This window comes from Amphiprion ocellaris, chromosome 17 (genome assembly GCF_022539595.1).
Source record: "Amphiprion ocellaris isolate individual 3 ecotype Okinawa chromosome 17, ASM2253959v1, whole genome shotgun sequence".
NCBI classification, from domain to species: Eukaryota; Metazoa; Chordata; class Actinopteri; family Pomacentridae; genus Amphiprion; species Amphiprion ocellaris.
The window spans coordinates 15,602,561-15,622,005 of NC_072782.1; the positions used below are offsets into that span (position 1 = coordinate 15,602,561).

Consider the following 19,445-nt stretch of genomic DNA (forward strand, 5'->3'; position numbering starts at 1 on the left):
TAGATTGAGCGTTGGCCAAGAGAGGAGAAGGGAGATAAACACGGTGAGAGCGATAAACAGAACAGTGAAAGAAGCAGAGAGCGGGATGGAAAGATTTGTACCAGACAGTCTGAAAGAATCCACCTAACATAAACTGTGCCCCTAACCTCAGGTAAACACCGAACGAGAGAAACGCTGTGTAGGCGAGGAACGGAGGTAAAGAGAGTGTTGGAGGATTGTCAAGGACAAAGAAGGACGATTTGCTGAGAGTGGATGATGTTTGGGGGGGAAGGGAACCGAAGTGAGGAGATGAAGGCAGCAGGCCCTGCTTGTAATGCCGGTTGTCATTTGCAGAGGCTGGCATGAACAGTGTGTCAGACTGGGTGATACCGAAGTTATGAACAGGATTCACATGTCAGACAGTCTTTCATTGTCACTGTTACAAAGAGGGCTACAATGGGCTGTAAATTACACATTGCAGTACAGTTTAATACAATGCCGTACAGATGACAGGCAGGATTATTATTCATCAATTCATACTTTCACAGTCTCCCACCATTTTCACCGACACTAATGTTCTTATAATATGATATGCCGGGAGAAAAATAAAGTAATAATGTAAGAATAGGACACTTTCTTCTCTCTACGGCTTTTTCAGAACATTCTGGCTGCTTGTTCAAGATCATTTTTACAGAAAAAAGACATGCATGTTCCCTGTTAGTTCTGCGTAAGTATTTGTGTGTGCAACTTGTTAATTAAAATGATTGGAGCTGTATATAACTGTAACAGATTGTGTCCTTTCAGTCAGTCTCAGTACTATGCACTATGGTACAGATGTAGAGTTCCCATCCCTTCCTGTTTCTAAAAGCACATCCCACCAAACAAACCCTGTTTCCCCTCCTTTCCACTGAGTTGACTCGCTCTCTGTTCTGCCCAGTACCAAGTCAGCCAATCACACAGCAGAGGTAGGTGCAAACACACTTCCTTTGCAGCTGTGCTTTGGCGCTCCTAAAACTGGATTTTCATATTCAAACCTCTCCTTGAGCGTTTATTCTACATGTTTCTGTGTTCGCTTCTTTTATTCCTGAGGCCAGTATTGACTTCTGTGGTTGTGTGTTTGTGTGTGCGAGAGAGGGAGAGGGAGATGAAGGAATAAAGAAGAGAGTCCAGGTCATTATCCACTTCACATTGGATAGTGGATTTGACAACAAAGCTGGCTGGCTGTACAAAGGGCTGCATGTGGTTGCTAATCTGTCATTACGGCGGCTGCATTTTTCCTGGAATGCTCTTTCTCCAGTCCACAGAGAAGATGTACACTATGCACACTCGCACACAGGCTCACACACATACATGGGATTAGTGCATAAGCCGTCCATAGAGGGCACTATTAAAAGAATGTTCTCACTCATTACACTAGCAATTTGACCCTTTGTTTTCATCTGCCTGCCAGTGTTGAAGTATCAAAGGCTAATTTTATGTGTTATGTCCCTCTCCTGTTGCTGCTGACGTTACATATTTTGTTTTTTATCCCCTTATCAGAGGCCTAGAGGTGGTTAGCACTGTTGCCTTGCAGCTACAAGATCCCCGGTTCTCGTCTCTGGGATCTTTCTGCATGGAGTTTGCATGTTCTCCCTGTGCATGTGTGGGTTTTCTCCGGGTACTCCAGCTTCCTGCCACATTTAAAAAAACATGCTGAAGTTAATTGATGATTCTAAATTGTCTGTAGGTGTGAATGTGAGTGGGTATGTTTGTCTCTATATGTTGCCCTGTGATAGACTGGTGACCTGTCCAGGGTGAACCCTGCCAAAGTCAGCTGAGTAGGCTCCAGCCTCCCCACGACCCTAATGAGGATTAAGCGACGTATAGATAATGGATGGATGGGTCCTCTTATCACTGTGAGGCTGACAGGAGCTAAGACTGTTGCCTAATGGAAACACATGAGCACTAAGAGCATGGTGTTTGTGACATACAATAAAGCATTTCAACGTAAATGTAAATACTTTAATGGAACTGGTTGCTGTTTAGCGTTTAAAAAAAGCCTAACCTTAGGCTTAATATTTAGCCAAATAATATGGACCTATATATACACAGCGTGGAGACGCATTCGCTCATTCCTACTGACTGTCACTCACTCTAACTTCTCTGAAAACACAGAAAGTAGGGCGACATCAAACACAGAAAACAGCGGAAAGCTCTTTACTTTGTCTCCTAATCTTCTTTGGCTAAAAAATGGCCAGCAGTCAGGCCTCTGGGCTGTCTTTGTCAGATTATTGAGCACTTTTTGAGGTGCAGTCTGAGTTCCTGTCATATTGCAGTGAAGACCAATGGTATTTGTGTTGTATATGTTAACCCTCTGAAACCCAAATTCTGCCTGTTATCTTTGAAAAATAAACAGCAAAAATTTTGTTTATCAGCACATGAAACTGTAAAAACACATCGAATTGTCAGATTTTCAGCTTTCCTTGAACTACTCATCTGTGAAGTGCTGTTGTTTACCAAATCTAAATTTAAAATTGTGATGTTTAGTTAAAAACACTTTATTCTGAACATCTCATTCTAGAAAAATCTCCAAAAATCAAGTGTTTGCTTGTGTGAAAAAAACAATCAGTTCTGTGCTCTTCAGTGTAACAGAAGCCATTAGTGACTTATGGAAAGCATGTGTAGCCCCAATTTTATTGCAGTACTATTGACACTTGTGCGCACTTGGAAAAATGTTGCAGATATAGATGCTAGTTTTACTGTTATTAATATTGGCATTGTAAAATAGATAAACGAAATAATTCAACTTTGATTTTAGTTATTTTTATGATTTATGGCACTATAACAGTGTCATTCTGCACAGAAGGCATTTCAGAGTTCCCTCTACTTCTAGCCATGGTTGAGCTGATAGACAGGATTTTATATTGCAGTGAAAAATGAGCCCAAAGTGAGGAAAACTGCAACAGGAGCAAAAAACTCCCAGAAACCACTCGGGGTTCAGAGGGTTAAACGAAGTTCTACAAGTGGTGTATCACTCTGATGCCTTCTCACATCATTGAAATTCTCCAAGTCTGACCATTAATGATAATCAATGATATGAATTGTGATCCCGCTGCATCAGCTGGCAGCACAGCTTGACTCAATCTTTCAAGCATTTCCATTCATACCCTGGTGTTTCAAGTTGTAAATGAGAAGGCGCAACGCATCCATTTGCAAGTGAGCTCAGAAGTGGCTGCGTGAAAATGTGTTGATATACAGTAGTGTGGACGCTCGTCATGCTGAGAAGTCGCTGGCTTTGAGGCAAGTGGAGCATCCTCTCCTCGTCATCTTCACACACTCTCCCTTCACACTCGCCATGAACACTCGCTGATACGTGTAGTGCATATGCTCGCTCTCTCTCACTCACCTCCTCTACTCAGACTCTGCAAGATGACTCAGTCCTGATCTTCTTCTTGCTCTCCTCTCTCCTTCTCCACTCTTAGATCTCATCTGATGCCAAGGCTGAAGGAGTCTCGCTCCCATGAGTCACTGCTCAGCCCCAGTAGCGCTGTGGAAGCCCTGGACCTAAGTATGGAGAACGAGGTTATAATCAAGTCTGTTCACAGCAGCATCCTCGGGCAGGACTACTGCTTTGAGGTGAGGGGGGCACACACAGTATGCATCCACACGCTGCTATACATCTAGAGACGCTAAACTTATGGAGCAGCATATGCTAGCAAAAGTATTGAATAGACCTTGGTATCTTTGAAGCATTTCGAAGGCTTGGATGTATATGAAACTCGGCACCAAAGGTAAGCATATGTGGTCCTTTGAGTAAATGTCAAAATGTTCCAGCTACACTCAGTATTAAGTATTTTTATTAACTCTTAAACAAAATACAGTGTGATATAAAAGAGGTCGCTCCTGAATTCAAACCCAGAGAAAATGAGCTCTAACACATTTTAGCATCTTACCAGCTTATTGATTTAGTTTTGCTGCGTGTAGCTCAACTCCTTTGGTTGACTCATTGGACTTAAAAACGTCCTTTACGATCACAGCAGGTGGCAGAAACTCTTTAAAGCCCACTGTATGCTAGCTACTAATGAGCCACGTTAGAAATCCAGATAGTGATGAGTACCAATGCAGGGCTTAAGGGAAAGTAAATGTTGGACTTGTATTAATGAATTAGCTATCATCACTTTCAGGAAGTGATGATATGTCAATGTTGTGTTTGCAGCTTGTTGTGCAGCTCCTGTTTTTAACTTCTTCTGCATTGCACAGTAAAAGCTCAATATTCATTCACTAGTTTACATTCACTACTTTTAATTAGTTTGCTTTTTTTCTGGGTCAAGTGAAGTTATGGCGCCATGTTTTGTTCTCAGCACAGCAACAAAACTTTTTGCTATATCTCTGTCTCTTTGTATTTTTTCTCCCTAGAAATTAGGACTAACAATTACTGTCATTATCATTTTTTTCCTGCTGATTATTTCCTTGATTAATCAGTCTAAATATGTTTGACATAACACAAACAGAAGGTGCACATCAGTAAAGCTGGAACAAGATAATGTTTGATATTTTTAATTAAAAAAATCGTTGATATGATTAACTGATTGGTAGTTGCTGATTAATTTTCAATATGATTTCTTAAGAGTAAGGGCAATTAAGTTGAGCTAATTAAACTGATGGTCACAACAAAACCTTCAGTATTGTTAAACTATTTTGGAGGCTCCCCAGTTTCTGAGAAAAGATTGATCTGGCTGATTATTGGATTAGATGTTTAACATTCTTCCAATGATTGGTATTTTTCAAAACAATTTTAGATAAAATGAATTCATTTAAAAATGTGGTATCTGATTGTTAACATGCCACCAGTAACAGCCTATCTGCGCTGAAGGATAATAGTTGTAGTGAAAAAAGGTAGAAACTGAAAAAAACAAATCAATTTCAAATGTCAAATATCAGTCTTCCTTAGTTGCTAGTAATTTGTATCAATATCATTTCTGACAAACCACATTATCAAGCCCCTAATATTGAGACTATTGTGAAAAGAAAACCTTTAAATCTGAATTAATAGCTGAGAGCAACAATTTTGCAGCAGATTGTCTCATTTCTCTTCTCCTATGTAAATCTAGTTTCTTATCAGGTGCTGATGGCCAATTACAGTCAAATGTTAAACCAGTGCAAGCTTTTCTTTATTATAAAAGACAAAGGACGTTGACAGTGGTTAACTCCTGCTGACTCTCCTCTGCTTAAAAAAAAGTAAATGGAAGAACAATGAGCAATTTATTTAATTGCTGGCTATGTGAAAACTCTTATATCCTCATAATTATTGCTCAACTGTAGCAGTTAAATACTAATTATGAAACCTTCACAAATTCACTTGTGTACAATATATGTGTACGAACACACATTTTTGCAGGTGTAGTGTAAGCAAGAGAGCCTCAGGGAGAGAGAAATTACTCAATACTTTATATCCTACTGTAGGGACCAGACATCTGCACTAATCTTTATTATACTGTACATTACATCATGCTTTTTCTTCTTTTTTTTTTGACATTTTCTGCTGTTCTATCCCACTGTGTATTTTAAAATCACAGTCTGCCAAACAGTCGTCTCTGTGCTCTGTTCATTAACACTGCTCTGTTCAGTCACTTCTCAATGCTGCCAAGTCATCTTCAGTCTCCTCATATACACCGTGTGCGTAGATTGTTCAGAAACCCCCTTTTACCGCCACAGACAAAGTGGCATTTGTGAACTAAGTTTAGTAAAAAGCATTTTGTGTTCCACTTATTCTCTATCATTCTTATGCATTAGGTTTGATCATTAAAGCGTTTGTTTGTCTCCTCTCTGTGTCGCGGCGGTAGGTCACTACCTCCACGGGAAGCAAATGCTTTTCCTGCCGTTCATCAGCCGAAAGAGACAAATGGATGGAGAATCTGAGGAGAGCGGTGCAACCAAACAAGGTACGTATGTAAATACACAGTAGGTGGGATGAGACGGTGTGAAGCAATCAGCAGTAATTAGTTCATGCGCAAGTGTCTCAATTCCAAACCACACCTTGCAACACTGATCAAAACAGAGAGCTATATATGTTGACACTGTGTTGTCATTTCACACGACAATCGGATGTGTTTACATCAAGCTGCGCTCTTCTGGCGTACTACAAACTCAACAACAGAGGATGCAGAGGTTGCATGGAGAAATACCAACATGCTTTTCTATTCTGTGCATCGATACCATCTGTAATCTTGTCAAACACAGCTGTGGCGGGGGGGAGGTGGCGAGCATTTCAAGCCAAGAACGTCGTTCTAATCGCACAGCATCTTCCCTCCTTCATCTGTCATTATTTAGCAAATTACTTACTAATTAGAAGTTTGGAGAGGAAAAGTTCCCAAATAGCTTTGGAGTCTTCCTTCTCCTGAGCTCTTTTGTCAAGGAGGTGTTATTTTTGTCTCTTTTTCTTGGCTTTGCCTTTTTAATTATCCCATGATTTTTGAGAGATAAGATGCAAAGCAGTGTTTTTTTTGTTTTATGTAGCAAACACGGGCACAGATACTGAAATTCTGGAAATATATAAGAACATTGTCAGAGTTGTATTAAATAAGCTAAACAAATTTTACACTTACACTAATGGTACTACTACCAAAATTACAATACTGCTGCAATACCACCAGTGTACTATTACAAATCAAAGACCAGACCAGTGTTGACGTTTGAGGTAACACACTATGAACGTACCCAGACTATTTATCCTGCATACAGAGGACAAGCAAAGACAAGAAGAACAATTGAGTATTTGAAGCAATCTTATGTTTCATCTGTATTATTTACTAAAAATATATTTTGCTCCAATAGAACAAACATAGTCTGTAATGATCTATAATGACAGGGTACATATTGGTCTACAGAAAAAACCTCATCATTACGCATGACTCAACCTGTTGTGGTTTACAGACCATTAGTTGTTGCCATGTCCTGCCCTCACATGTCCTGCGTTTCATAGTAGGAAGGAAAATTATGGAATAACAAAATAAAAACAAACAAAAATATGTTTGATATCATTTAAACAAGGTGGAGGATAATTATAGGTGGTTATAAAAGGCAATTTACAGAGGTATCATCCTTCATGGGCTGGTGCCTGAAAAGACACATAACGGCAAGTTTAATTTCTTTGGAGCACCTTAATTTACTGTAAGGACTAATGCGTTGTGTCAACATGGGAGAATTGATAACACTGCTGACAACACAAGTCTAAAATCTAATCATCAGGAATAATAAGGAGCAGAGGAAGAATACAGCAAACATTAGAGGCGTCATGTTGCTAAATGAATGTTGGGATGCATAGTAGATGTTACATACAGTGCAGGAGACAGGGGATCATTTAGGAAGCACTATGTTTGATGAAACACTGTTTATTTCCTGGTTGGTTCAGTCAAATGCTCGAGCTGTCCTTTACAATTAGCATGTGCAGGCTGACTCAGCACATGAGTCACCGGAGCAAAGCTATCTGGCGTCTTTTGGAGGGATAAATAAGGAAGGAAAGTGATTACTTATTATTGTCAGTGTCTGCAGGAGGGGGTTTTCAGCGGATTTGTGGAGGATGGACTTGGAAACCAACACAAGGGGTGACCACTTTAAATTCCTTGTGGATTTGCGTAAGACTGTGACATAACTAGACAGAGATGCAAAGAGGAACAAATTTTAGATAAACGGGTGGAGGATGAGGAAATTCTGAGTGAGCAGAAGTGCAGTGATGTGGCATCTCGGAAGAAAAAGAGGCAAGGCTTGAGTTATTTATTTAGTTTTTGAGAACAGTTGAGGGAAGTAAGTGTTTCTTTTTGTGGCGGATGGATGTGTCCTGACCTGTTAGTATAAAGGCTATGAAAAATGCCACAGCCTTTTCTGGGAGAAGTCTGTAGGAAGGCCCTTTGAAACTGTTTCTCTGACAGTAGAAGAGGAAAACCCTTTTATTTTCTGTAAGGTCAGTGTTGAGATGTGAACCTCTTGACCTGCACATCTGTTAATTTTTGACTGATTTACCCTTATACCTTTCAATTCCTCAACTTTTAGCTCCCACTTTATGCAGATAAACCTTAAATGATCCAAAGCAAACCAAGTGTTCTGACACACGTAAAGTTTAGGTGAATTTAACGAGCAACAGAAACATAACAGGGGGCCTGTTATGCTCTTATTAGCTCTATAGTTTTTCTAATTCTGAGAGTGTCTTTGCATGATTGGTATATCGAAAATTATTATCTTGTACTGGGCCTATATGCAACCCTTCGGTTTATCCTTTGTCTGAAACAAGCCTTTTTAGGTTTGATCTCTTTAAGCCTCCCCTGACTAAAAGCCTACATTCTCCTGATTTGCTATCCTCAGGAAGCCTGCTCCTGGTCAGCAACCAGTGTTGGTTAGCCGTACTTACACATATTTACTACATTTTAGAAGCTTTGGTCATCTTTAATCTGAACCTATAACACTGTGACATCATATATATGACAGAAAAGAAGGAGAAGTATAATACCCCCTTTAAGCATGCGCTAAAGCGGGTTTCTGTGTGCAATTTGAAAAGCATCCAGACACTGTTGAGCCTTTTTAAGCGTAGCTACCAGTACTTCAGACATCCAAAAGCTTCTTTCTTACAATAAGAGGCTCTGATATTCCTTTTTAATAATGTAATTATTAGCTCCTCTCTTCATTTTCTGAGGTAGTTTTCAAGACAATCTGAATAAAGGGCCAAAAATATGCCCTGCTCTCGGCAAAATCAATTGATGACATAAGAATGGGTTAGCACTGCTTAGCTCTTTAAAGACTGAAAATAGGAGAGAAAAAGGTTTTCAGATTGCTTCCTTGAAGTGTTTGAAATCCTGTCTATGTTGTTTTTGTCCCTTAAAATGGAAAAACTTCAAAGTCAGGGTCGGGGGGAAAATTTTCAATTGAATCTTATTTGTTTATTTATCCATTCATTTGATTTTTTAGTTTATTGGTTTAGTAGTTTCTGTCTGTCTACATGTCCTCCTATTGGAGCTGTTGTTTAAACTGTCAGTTTTCCAGTGGTGTATTTTTTTGACTGAACTGTTTTTAAAGACTTCTAAACCACCTCTTATCATTTTGTCTGTCTCCAGGACAACAGTCGGCGAGTGGAGAACATGCTGCGGCTGTGGATCATCGAAGCCAAGGACCTGCCGGCCAAAAAGAAATACTTGTGTGAGCTTTGTCTTGATGACTCACTCTATGCCCGCACCACCTGTAAGCTCAAGACTGATAATGTGTTTTGGGGAGAGCATTTTGAGTTCAGTAACCTGCCTGCTGTCAAGAGCATCACAGTCCACCTCTACAAAGACACAGACAAGAAGAAGAAGAAAGATAAAAACAATTTCATTGGACTTGTCAATATCCCCGTCGCAGCCGTCACCGGACGACAGTTTGTGGAGAAGTGGTATCCAGTGAGCACTCCCAATCCCCCTAAGGGCAAGACATCGGGGCCCATGATTAGGATCAAGGCACGCTATCAGAGTATGGACATTCTTCCCATGGAGATGTACAAGGAGTTTGCAGAGTACACCACCAATAACTACATGCTGCTGTGCTCGGTGCTGGAGCCCGGGATTAGCGTCAAGAACAAGGAGGAGATGGCATGTGCTCTGGTCCACATTCTACAGAGCACCGGCAAGGCCAAGGTCAGTACAAACAATATCATTTCTTTCCACTTTTCCCACGTTTGCACTCTCCACGGAAGAGTTGGATATTAAAAAAAAACACAATATCAGGCCATTAAGTTACCATGAGGCTCAGACAAAACACTCACAGAGGTTAAGTATTCCTCCGCTGCCTGTTGTCTGGTGAACTCCTGACCTTCCCAAAGCCGTAATACAGAGCAGACAAAGACCAGGCAGACAGGTGATTTCCTCTTGCTGCACCAGCCTGTATTACAGCTTTAACTCAAGCTAATCCCTTACATGTATCCCCTGTAGTGCTTCACAGCATTACCGATGCAGGACCAAGCACAATATACCCACCACTGTCTGTAGCACGGCAAGCAATGGGAGATTAGTTCGCCACAGTAGCAAGCTAAGCCTCCCGTGACAGCAGGCAGTTGGACTCAAATAATTTTCCAGCCATCCAAAATGGCTGCATTTTATTTTACTTTGACTGTACATTTGTCTTTTCCCTTATGTAGAAGTTATGTTGGCATTTTCACCCTGTGTACCCAAACACCGCAGAATAAGATATGAGACAGAAGGACAACTTTTTGGCGGCTGATGAAAGGCAGATGTAAAGAAATTTAGTGCTAAACTGAAGACAAGCCATTCTAATTTTGTGTTCTGTCAAGTCATATCTTTACATTTTGCAAGGCGTTACATCGAGAAAATGATGTGGATTTTAATCGGTGATGAAAATATTCAGTTTTTTTGCTCTAAAGAAGTGTGTTTTTCATCAGGAAACATGCATCTTGTTGCCCTTTAAATCAAAATAACTCCATGTCTGCTTTTCTTCCGTTATAACATCAAGCTGCTTTCATCACTGCAGCATCTCCTTCGTTTTCTGTGCCTCGTCAGTTTCCAGCGACAGTTTGTGCCTCAGTTTAGTTTTTCTTGACAGTATCTCATCAGCAGAGCTTTGAAACCTTCTCTGACTTTATCATGGCTCAGTGGAATGATGAATGATTAGTGTTTAAGAAGTGATGTCTATCCACACTGTACCGCCGGTCTGCCGATTTGGGCTCAGCACTGATAGCTGCTGATTGATGGGGGAGAAGGCCTCTCCTGGTCCCTGGAGAGAGGGTTACATCCGTAATTACTTTCAATTAATCCCCTCCTTCCCAGAAAAGCACTAAAACTTTTACTTCTTTCACACCCACTATATTAGATGAGCATACGCTGGTTCTGGCACCAGAAATGGGATTCCAAGGTTGCTTATCATGAGAAGGGCTCTCAAATAATGTCCTTGATACATCTGTGTTCAAGAAAGAACAAACTCCTTTTAATACAAGCATCTGCAGCACTGTGAATAGAGGCCTTTGGAAGAACAGGCAAACAGAAGCGCTTTGACTGACGTAAACAGGAAGAATTAATGAAAGCCGCTGTCAAAATCTTGAATGTTAGTGATGTTAACTACTGCTGCTTCCTTTTCTGAAAAGACATTCAAAACATTGTGAAGTCGTCTGACATATTTAGGCAGTACACACCTTGGTTGATAGAGCAGTCATGTCATGCCAAATAGCACACAACAATACCTACAAACCTAAGTACGACTTCCTCCACTTCTGCACAGATGCTTTCTATACGAATATTTCAGCCTGTGTTGCATGGCTAGTTCTTTTTCATGCACTGCCGACTTTTTGTGGTGTCTTTGTGAGAAATGATGAGTTATATTTAGGAATTAAGCAACTTATCTGAGCAGAGATAAACTGTGGGAAATCCTGCAAGCTCAGTTTCATTGTTTTTTCTGCAAATGTTTTATAGAGCCCTCGGTTATTTACTTCCCTTATTGTGGAGTCTTCCAACTATCCAGGCTCACGTCAAATCCATGAGTCACTGTCTAATTCTGTCAGCACCAGAGTGGATTTCTGGAGTTCAGACAAGAAGAGACTAGGCGTCGCAGTAACATTAGACAGTCACTAAAGAGCGCAGTGCACCCTTCAGGACAGCAGGAGTGAAGTTCTGAAGTTCTGCTGATGTGCATTGTGTTTAATCTGCTGTGTACAGGTGAGAAACTGCTTCTAATTGTAGCTGCCTGTTGTTAAGAGATGCAGATTGCAGGTTGTAACAGTCATTAGTATGCAGCCCTTCTAGACTTCTGTTTCTCCTTGTGTCATTTTATCACCCATCACCGAGTAATTACACCCCGTATATTCTGCTCTGTTGCACACTCAGTCCTATTCTCTTGTTCTCTCCCCACTTTCCGTCTTTGCCTTCCTTCATCTCTCTTTCATGCTTCATTGCGTCTCGAGGCCAAAGCTCTCTGGAGAGATGTCATTACTGATGCTGTATTGATGTCTGGATGCGTTGGTGAGCATAGTCACACCCTGCGTCATTGCACAGATGCCAACTATATACACACACATATATTATCATGTGACATTAATAGGTGATTGCGGTTACAATCACACAAAGTTCATGACATCAGGTCATCGTCTCCCCTGTGGGACGTGCCTTCACGTCCGTACACCCAAACAGCTCTGTTAGAAACTCCCCAGTAACAATAACAAGCCCTCTGCTGTATTGGAAATGCTTGGAGAAGTTCACCTTCCTTTCATCTCAAAATATCCACTCCTGGCATGAATTCTCAGCATTATTGATCTAGTCTTCTCGACGCCTCAGCCCGCAGGAAGATTATGTTCTAATTTTGTTGCTGTGCCGACTGTGGGAAGCAAAGATAAGAAGGATTTATTCTTATGATAACTGGCCAGAGGAGTGTGGCGTTCTGGTTATTATGCCATTGCATTTTTATGTCACTGCTCCTCAAGGTAAACTAACAGTCCCGCTTAAGTGGGAGAAATATGTGAGTCTTTCTACTTCCTCTGTGGCAAATCGCCATCAGCGGCACCGCTCCGCTTATGTTAAGCGCATACATTTTATTAATGTATTCAGCACTGCCATCAGTAGGCAGTGATGCTCATCAACACAGCTGTGGCACACAGGCGCAGTTGGTCGGACGAACATAATATGGTTTGACAAATGATTTACTAACATGACATGAAGGGCTCGGGTACTTTTGTATTCCTCTGGGCTTTTTTTCTTCTTTTTTTAATGTGGCTTTGAATGAATCAGTTGTCCCCTGAGAGGGCCGGTGAGCATTCGAAACACGATAGCCGTTTGTCAACACCCTCCCCATTAACAGGGAGGTTGTGTCCATATTATTTTTGATTGTAGCAATAACCTGTAAGTGTTTTTATATGGTGGCTTCTTTGGTGAGCGCCGCCACTTCTTTCTTTGTTCCCATCCACGGCACTGCTACGTCTGGGTCACCAGACTCTTTAATAGCTGTAATCTTATCATTTACCATGTATGAGGTGACCCCACTCATCATGAACTAAGATAGATGTTGGAGGAGACAGTTTAACAGTCTGTGGGTGTGCGAGTGATGTGTGTTAGAGGGAAAAAAGAAGGGCACATTCCGAACAGTAGATGTTAGTCATCAGGCCGTAGTTCTGCTATACGGGCCACTGCGACAACAGGAAACACATGCAGAGTACATCAGTGCTCTTGCTTTTCTCACAGTCTCTTCTGTACAATTTGCACTACAAAGACATCAGATCTATAGACTGTTCAACAATTCCAGCATGTTTTTTTATTGACCATTCCCTGACTGTTTGGACTGGTGGAGGAAAGGTAAAACATTCAAGCAGAGAAAGGGGAAGACACTAGCAAAAAGAAGAAAAGTAAAAAAAAGGTAGACATGGAGATAGTGCTATAGAGCAATCTAGTTTCACCTTGCAGCAACACAGTTTTTGGCCACGGAGCCAGACAGCAGCAGAGGCAAACATTCAGCACTACAGCGATGCTAAACACATTGATCTTTAAGTCTCTTGATGTATCTGTTGGCTCTAAGATTACCTCCATTCTGTCTCTCTCTCCCTCCCACTCTGCTCTGTGGCTGTCTTTTAGCAGTAAAGAGAAACAGAGCATAAAAGTACAGCGTTGAGAAAGAAAAAATACTGAAAAATATAATAGAGCAGGAGATCAATATATTCTTCACATGAGTAAAATACCAGAGTTTTTAGTCATGACGTACTAGTTGCCTTCATTGCTTCTCATCTTTGCCACCATGATGAGCCGCACTCCTGGTGAAGTTGAGTTTAACTAGTTCGTCTTTCTCAGTTTTATGCCGTGTCACTTTTGATTTTCATGTTTCCTCTTCCCCGGAGGAGTCCACCGTAGCGAACCCTTTGGGATTCAGTCTCCCTCTATTTGAGGCACTTGACATTTGCAGCACTCCTAGTCGCTAAGAGCTGTTCATCATAAAAGCTTAAAAATGATAGATCTACAGTTCTCTGTCCGATGCTGTGTCTTTCTCACAGAGACCAAGCTAAATCTATCAGCGTTACTGTTAGTCACACAGGCTGTGTGACTCTTGCTGGCAGTGTTAGTGTCTTCATTGGTCGGTACACCACTTTGGACTGAAATAACTTCACAACTACTGGAGGGTTTTCCGTGAAAGTTGGGAAATTTAATGTGGAGGACAGATAATTTTCCCTTAGTGCTACATATAGGTAGACAGCTATGCGTTTGAATATATCTCAAGAACAATTGTATATATTGGCAGGGGAATTGGAATATCTTTGTATTTCCAATCTAAGTCCATCTTTAGGACTAAATTTTATTTTTTTTTAGTACTTTCTCTGATTGGAATCTAAAACCAACACTTGCCTCAGCTGTACTTTGTATGTAATGCAAATTAGCAAATGTTTCCATGCCAGTGAGCTAAACTTTGATGGTGAACATGGTTTACATTATACCGACTGTATTATAAAGATGGATGAAACCTCTGTGACTCCAGCCACAGGTTTCCTTGAAAATGATAGTGGTGGCTGTGGCCATTGCCATCTTGGCAGTGTTTGACTATTTTGTACCTCCGGACTAATCCAAAAATTATGAAAGAGGTGGCGTGGGAGTGAAGCCAGGGTAGGGCCTGAACTGTCCTGTGATGATAACTTAGTGCCACTCAATGCAGTCACTTCCTGAAAAATTTACTCCTTGTGCAGTCATCATGAAAAATTAACTATGGAGGCAATCATTTTTGTAACAGGCTGTAGACATGTTTAGTTTAGCTGTAAAGTTGGACATGTTAACGTTTCTTTTAGAGCTAAGTGGCGATTTGAGGAACTGCATGCACATGTTTTGGCTTTTTTTATTCCCAGAGGTTGTCACTTGATTCTAAAACTGACAGTTGTTTCACAGAGCCACTAACAACACTGCAGACTCTTGCTTTAAAGCATACCCCCGGTGAGATAATGCTCATTTTGTTTTGCATCGTTTCTCAATGTTAACACATAGAATACCCTGAGAAAAAATGAAACTGCCCTAGACACTAGTTAGAAGTATCCACACCCACAGAAAGTGTTTTTCAAATAAGATCTTAAGGCTTATTATGAGGCCATGGTAAATGAGCAAAATTTACATTTTATATTCAAACACATTAGACAGTTTCATGGCGTTGACACTTAATAGGAGTACAACACACATCCATTCTGAAATGCACACAGACACACACGGGGAATATAAGTACAGCAAGTCAGCTGATCTTCTGGAGCTGATGACACTTGCTGTAAGACCCCCTCCAGCCAAATCTATCGTCATAATGATCATGTGCACTAGCAGCTAAATCAGGAGAGTTGCAGGCTTTCCTGTTTTTGTGTGCAGTGACAAACCTCTGTGCCTACGGGAGGAACGGCTTCCATTTCCATTCAGCTTCCAGTCCTCTCCGTCAACCCAATGTGACTCTCACAGGAAGAGCTGCAGGCTATAATTCTGTAATACTAGCCACTGGTCTCCAGGGAGAGAGACCAGGGGAGGCAGAGAGTGATGGAAAGATGAGGAGAGTGAAGGATAGAGTGGCTGGAGTGGTTCCGGTTTTTCTCTCCCTGAATCGCTCCTCAATTGTTGCCCCCGGCCAGAAAACCAGGCTCATTGATCAGTGGAGTTGTTGATTTAGTTTCTTTCTTCTCCCTATTCAATTTGTTTTCCTACCAGTTTGTAACAATATTCAAAAATATTGAGCCCAAACGTTCTCATTTTAAATCACCCAATGTGTATTTGTTGCCCTGTATATGTACCTGCATATCAAGAGGTGATTTCTATTTTATATGTTTTCTGATGTATCCCAGTAGTTCCACAGTCCATGGCTTCCCCACTGGTGGTGTTTTTATCCATTCATGAGCTAAAAAATACTATGAACATCTTTATTCATGCTCTGTTGGACGTCTTTGGAATGTAATTCAACAGCAGAACACCCTGAAAGTAAGTGCTGCTACGAATATATTTCAATATTTAGTCTTAGTTCACGCAAGATCATAATCATTTAGCCATAATATCACTTTTTTTTTACAATTTAGCATACCAAGTGCATTGATTCCATGCACTGAAGATGGGTAAATTGATCTGCCACTATCAGACACCCACATATGCTCCAGGTACACATCACCTTAAAGAGGCAGAATTTAGAAGACAATGTTCTGTTACTTTACATCTCCCTGCTCCAGTATTATCCTTTTAAGGCATTTCATTGCTCACTCTTCGGTTTCTCTGCTTTATATTACCATAGAAACACACACACACAAAAACATCTGAGCTGGTACAGAGCATAAACATGACCCCTTTTTTCAGGCACTACTCCTCTCTTTTTCTTTCTAAGACTATGTCCTAGCTTTGCAGAGCACAACAGTTAGAAAGCATGCCATTGTGTCATTGTTTGAGACACTTGCAGTGAGAGCCCTGATCGTAATCTTGCAGATTATGTTGTCTCTTCAGACTTCAAGGGGTATTTCAGCTCCAAAAACTTGTAACTGCAGACTTTGCAGTGTTATATCTCTGAACAGACACCGTTTTTTTTTTTCCACAGGAAAGTATGCACATCTATAGGGAGCTTCAACTTTTTCAACAGCACTCAGTTCCCTACTATTTATTAGATGTGATGAGTCTTGCTGCACCACCTACCCTCCGCCCGACCCTATATTCATATCACTCCCCTCTCTCTGCACACAGTGCGTTGGGTTTTTTTGAGGCATGGTTTGGTTGATGAGATGTGGCAGCGATATAGAGAGCGTTCTACTTCTCCTTATTAGCACTGAAGCCGAGGGAAGGGAGGAAGGCCGGCTGCAGGATTGATGGCGTCAGAGAAAAGGCTGAATGATGACAGGACGGAAAAGGAAAGCACTCCAGTCTCTTTTTAGGACATGACTGCTCTAAGTTTTACGATACTGGTAGTTCTGTATGGTCCAGCCCATTACAATAAAGCATTCATTCACTTCCATCGTCACTGCCTACCATTCTCCGAAGCATGTTATATATTTTTAGATTAATTTCCTACCTTTCGTGCAGTCATTTTGTTTTTATCAAGGGACAGTTTCTGGGGCTTAAAAATGAAACTAAAGCAGAGAGGTTGCAAAACTGCAGTTCCCCAAATGGTCACTTAAGGCTGATTTCTAAAGCGAGTCATTCCCCATAGACCTCCTTGTTAAAATGCTCAACTTTACAGCAGAAATAAACATGTTTACATCCTGGTTCAAAGAACACCTTTGGTCTCTATTATTAATTTACCCATTAATGATGGCAGTACATTTTTAGATAACTCTGCCGTTTAAACTGTATTAAGGTTTGCAGTTATGTACATTTGAGGATGTGGCTGCTTTGAGCAGCATGTGTAGAACAGGACCTCTCTTGGCTCTGAGATGTTTGCATGAGCTGCCTTTTCTCCACTTGGTTTATGACAAGATACCTGCAAAACATTAACTGCACAGTAGCTTGGTGGACAGCGCATCCCGGCCTGGGATCTTTCTGAATGGAGTTTGCATGTTCTCCCTGTGCATACGTGGATTTTCTCTGGCTTCCTCCCACAGTCCATAAACATGCTGAGGTTACTGAATAATTCTAAGTTGTCCGTAGGTGTGAATGCGAGTGTGATTGTTTGTCCCTATATGTAGCCCTGTGATAGACTAGTGACCTGTCCAGGGTCAGCTGGGATAGACTCCTGCCCCTCCCCTTAACCCTAATGAGGATTAAGCAGTGTATAGATAATGGATGGATTATCTGCACACGGTTCTGGGTTTATTTTTTTATGGTTATTGCTTTATTTAGCTTCACTTTAGAATACGCAGTACTCAGATGCTGCTTCTGAGCCATGAGGTTTTTATAAAATCAGATGTATTTTACAGAAAGGCCCTACTATTCTCCTGTTGGAATAATTTTATTTTTTATCATTATTCATTTTTAATTAACTTAACACACTCGAAGTCTTGATGACAATTTTTCTATCTCTGTCTCCACCATTTAGAAATATAATGAATACATGTTTAAAAAAGGTTGCATCTTCAAGTTCTCATTCTTGAAGTAGAATATAGAGCAGTTAAATTTTAGGTGTCTCATAATGTAATGATCCATCAGTTGCTTTAAATCTATTGATATTGACCTGAAGCTTTAAAAATTCTTTCAGTCCTACTTTGTTTTTAGTTTGTTTGGTTTGGTTTATTTACAACACATCATATTTGTCAAGGTAAGCTGGATTTGTACCCATAGTTTTTCCTGGTGTTTGCAAATGTTTGCACTGAAACTCCAGCTGAACACCAGCGCACTCACATTCTTTCATTGTCATTAAATGATTGCAAGCATGCTGGCATTTAACTCAAGAGAAGAATTCCAATCATTCTTGTGTGAATTTCCAACCAAAAAGCCTGTCAATGCAGTTGATTCACAATTCAAGGATGGTGACGTGTCTGTGAACATAAGAACTGTCAGGTGCATTACCATGCTGTAATAACATCACTTTGAAATAAAAATAACCAAGGAAATGGTCAGGGTGGAGCAAATGTATTTTAATAGCCCCTGAAATAAGAAACAGGCTTCTACGTGGAAGTTTAAAAGAAAACAAGCTTCAAAACATGTGCTATGCTTTGAAAATATTGAAAATAATATCCGCAGTGTGAAAGCTAAGTCAGAGTTCGTTATATACATCTAATGTAATTAAATTCCAGGCTTGGGTACATAAATAATCACTGAAATTCACTTCTGCGTGCCGACAGTAATAGACTCAAGTTAGCAGGCTGAACAAATATCTATTTTTTGTAGCCTGTCAGCAAGAAACCGTTGAGGTGGTTGGATCTAATTTTTGTTTCAGACTAGCAGTGGAAATTATTGCTATTAATTTGTCTCTCTTGATGTCTCTCTCAGTTGCCTTCGCCCTGTCTTTCTCTCTCCTCCTCCGCTTCGTCTGACCGTCCTCTCTAATCAGGCCGGGATGTGCCTCACTTCAGTAGCCACAAAAGAAACTGGTAGCAGAGAGGATGGAGGAGAGAACCACGGAGGGGTAGAGGTTAGAGGAAAGATCATAATTGGGATGACATTTTCTACCAATACAAAAAAAAGGGAAGAGAAAAGACACACAAGACCTCTGGTCTAATAATGGGATGGGTGTCCATACACCACAAAAGGTCAGGTTACTTTCTCTGTCTCTGTGTTTTGTGCTGTTCTCCACTATTCTTCAGTTAATAAAAAAAATAAAAAACATGAACTCGTCACAATCCAGTGGGTTCCTGACAAAATGTGATTTAAAGATGAGTGCATTCATCAGGAATATTTATTTACAAGTGGGATAACGGATTTGTAATGTTAAAAAAATAATTGAAGTATAACACTGGTATAAATAATAAATAAATTACAAGCCTAGTTAAGAGCATTGTAAAAAAAACAATGCATTTTGAGATTGATTTACAGTACCCACAAGTCTTCAATTCCCTTAGAAGCTTTCGTGTTAGCTTTACAAGGAGATGAATGAGACTATAATGTCAGAAT

The 19,445-nt window shown here is 40.5% G+C and overlaps 1 protein-coding gene across 13 annotated transcripts in view; it reads left to right on the forward strand.

Moving 5' to 3' along the window:
• The window catches only part of dab2ipb (DAB2 interacting protein b), a 195,039-nt gene that overhangs the window by 145,055 nt on the left and 30,539 nt on the right, over positions 1-19,445 (forward strand). For all 13 annotated transcript variants that reach the window (XM_023291112.3, XM_023291108.3, XM_023291109.3 and 10 more), the window contains 3 exons: positions 3,441-3,594; positions 5,802-5,900; positions 9,063-9,617. In XM_023291112.3, the coding sequence (XP_023146880.3) occupies positions 3,441-3,594; positions 5,802-5,900; positions 9,063-9,617 (808 nt within the window). The remainder of the gene's footprint in view (positions 1-3,440; positions 3,595-5,801; positions 5,901-9,062; positions 9,618-19,445) is intronic.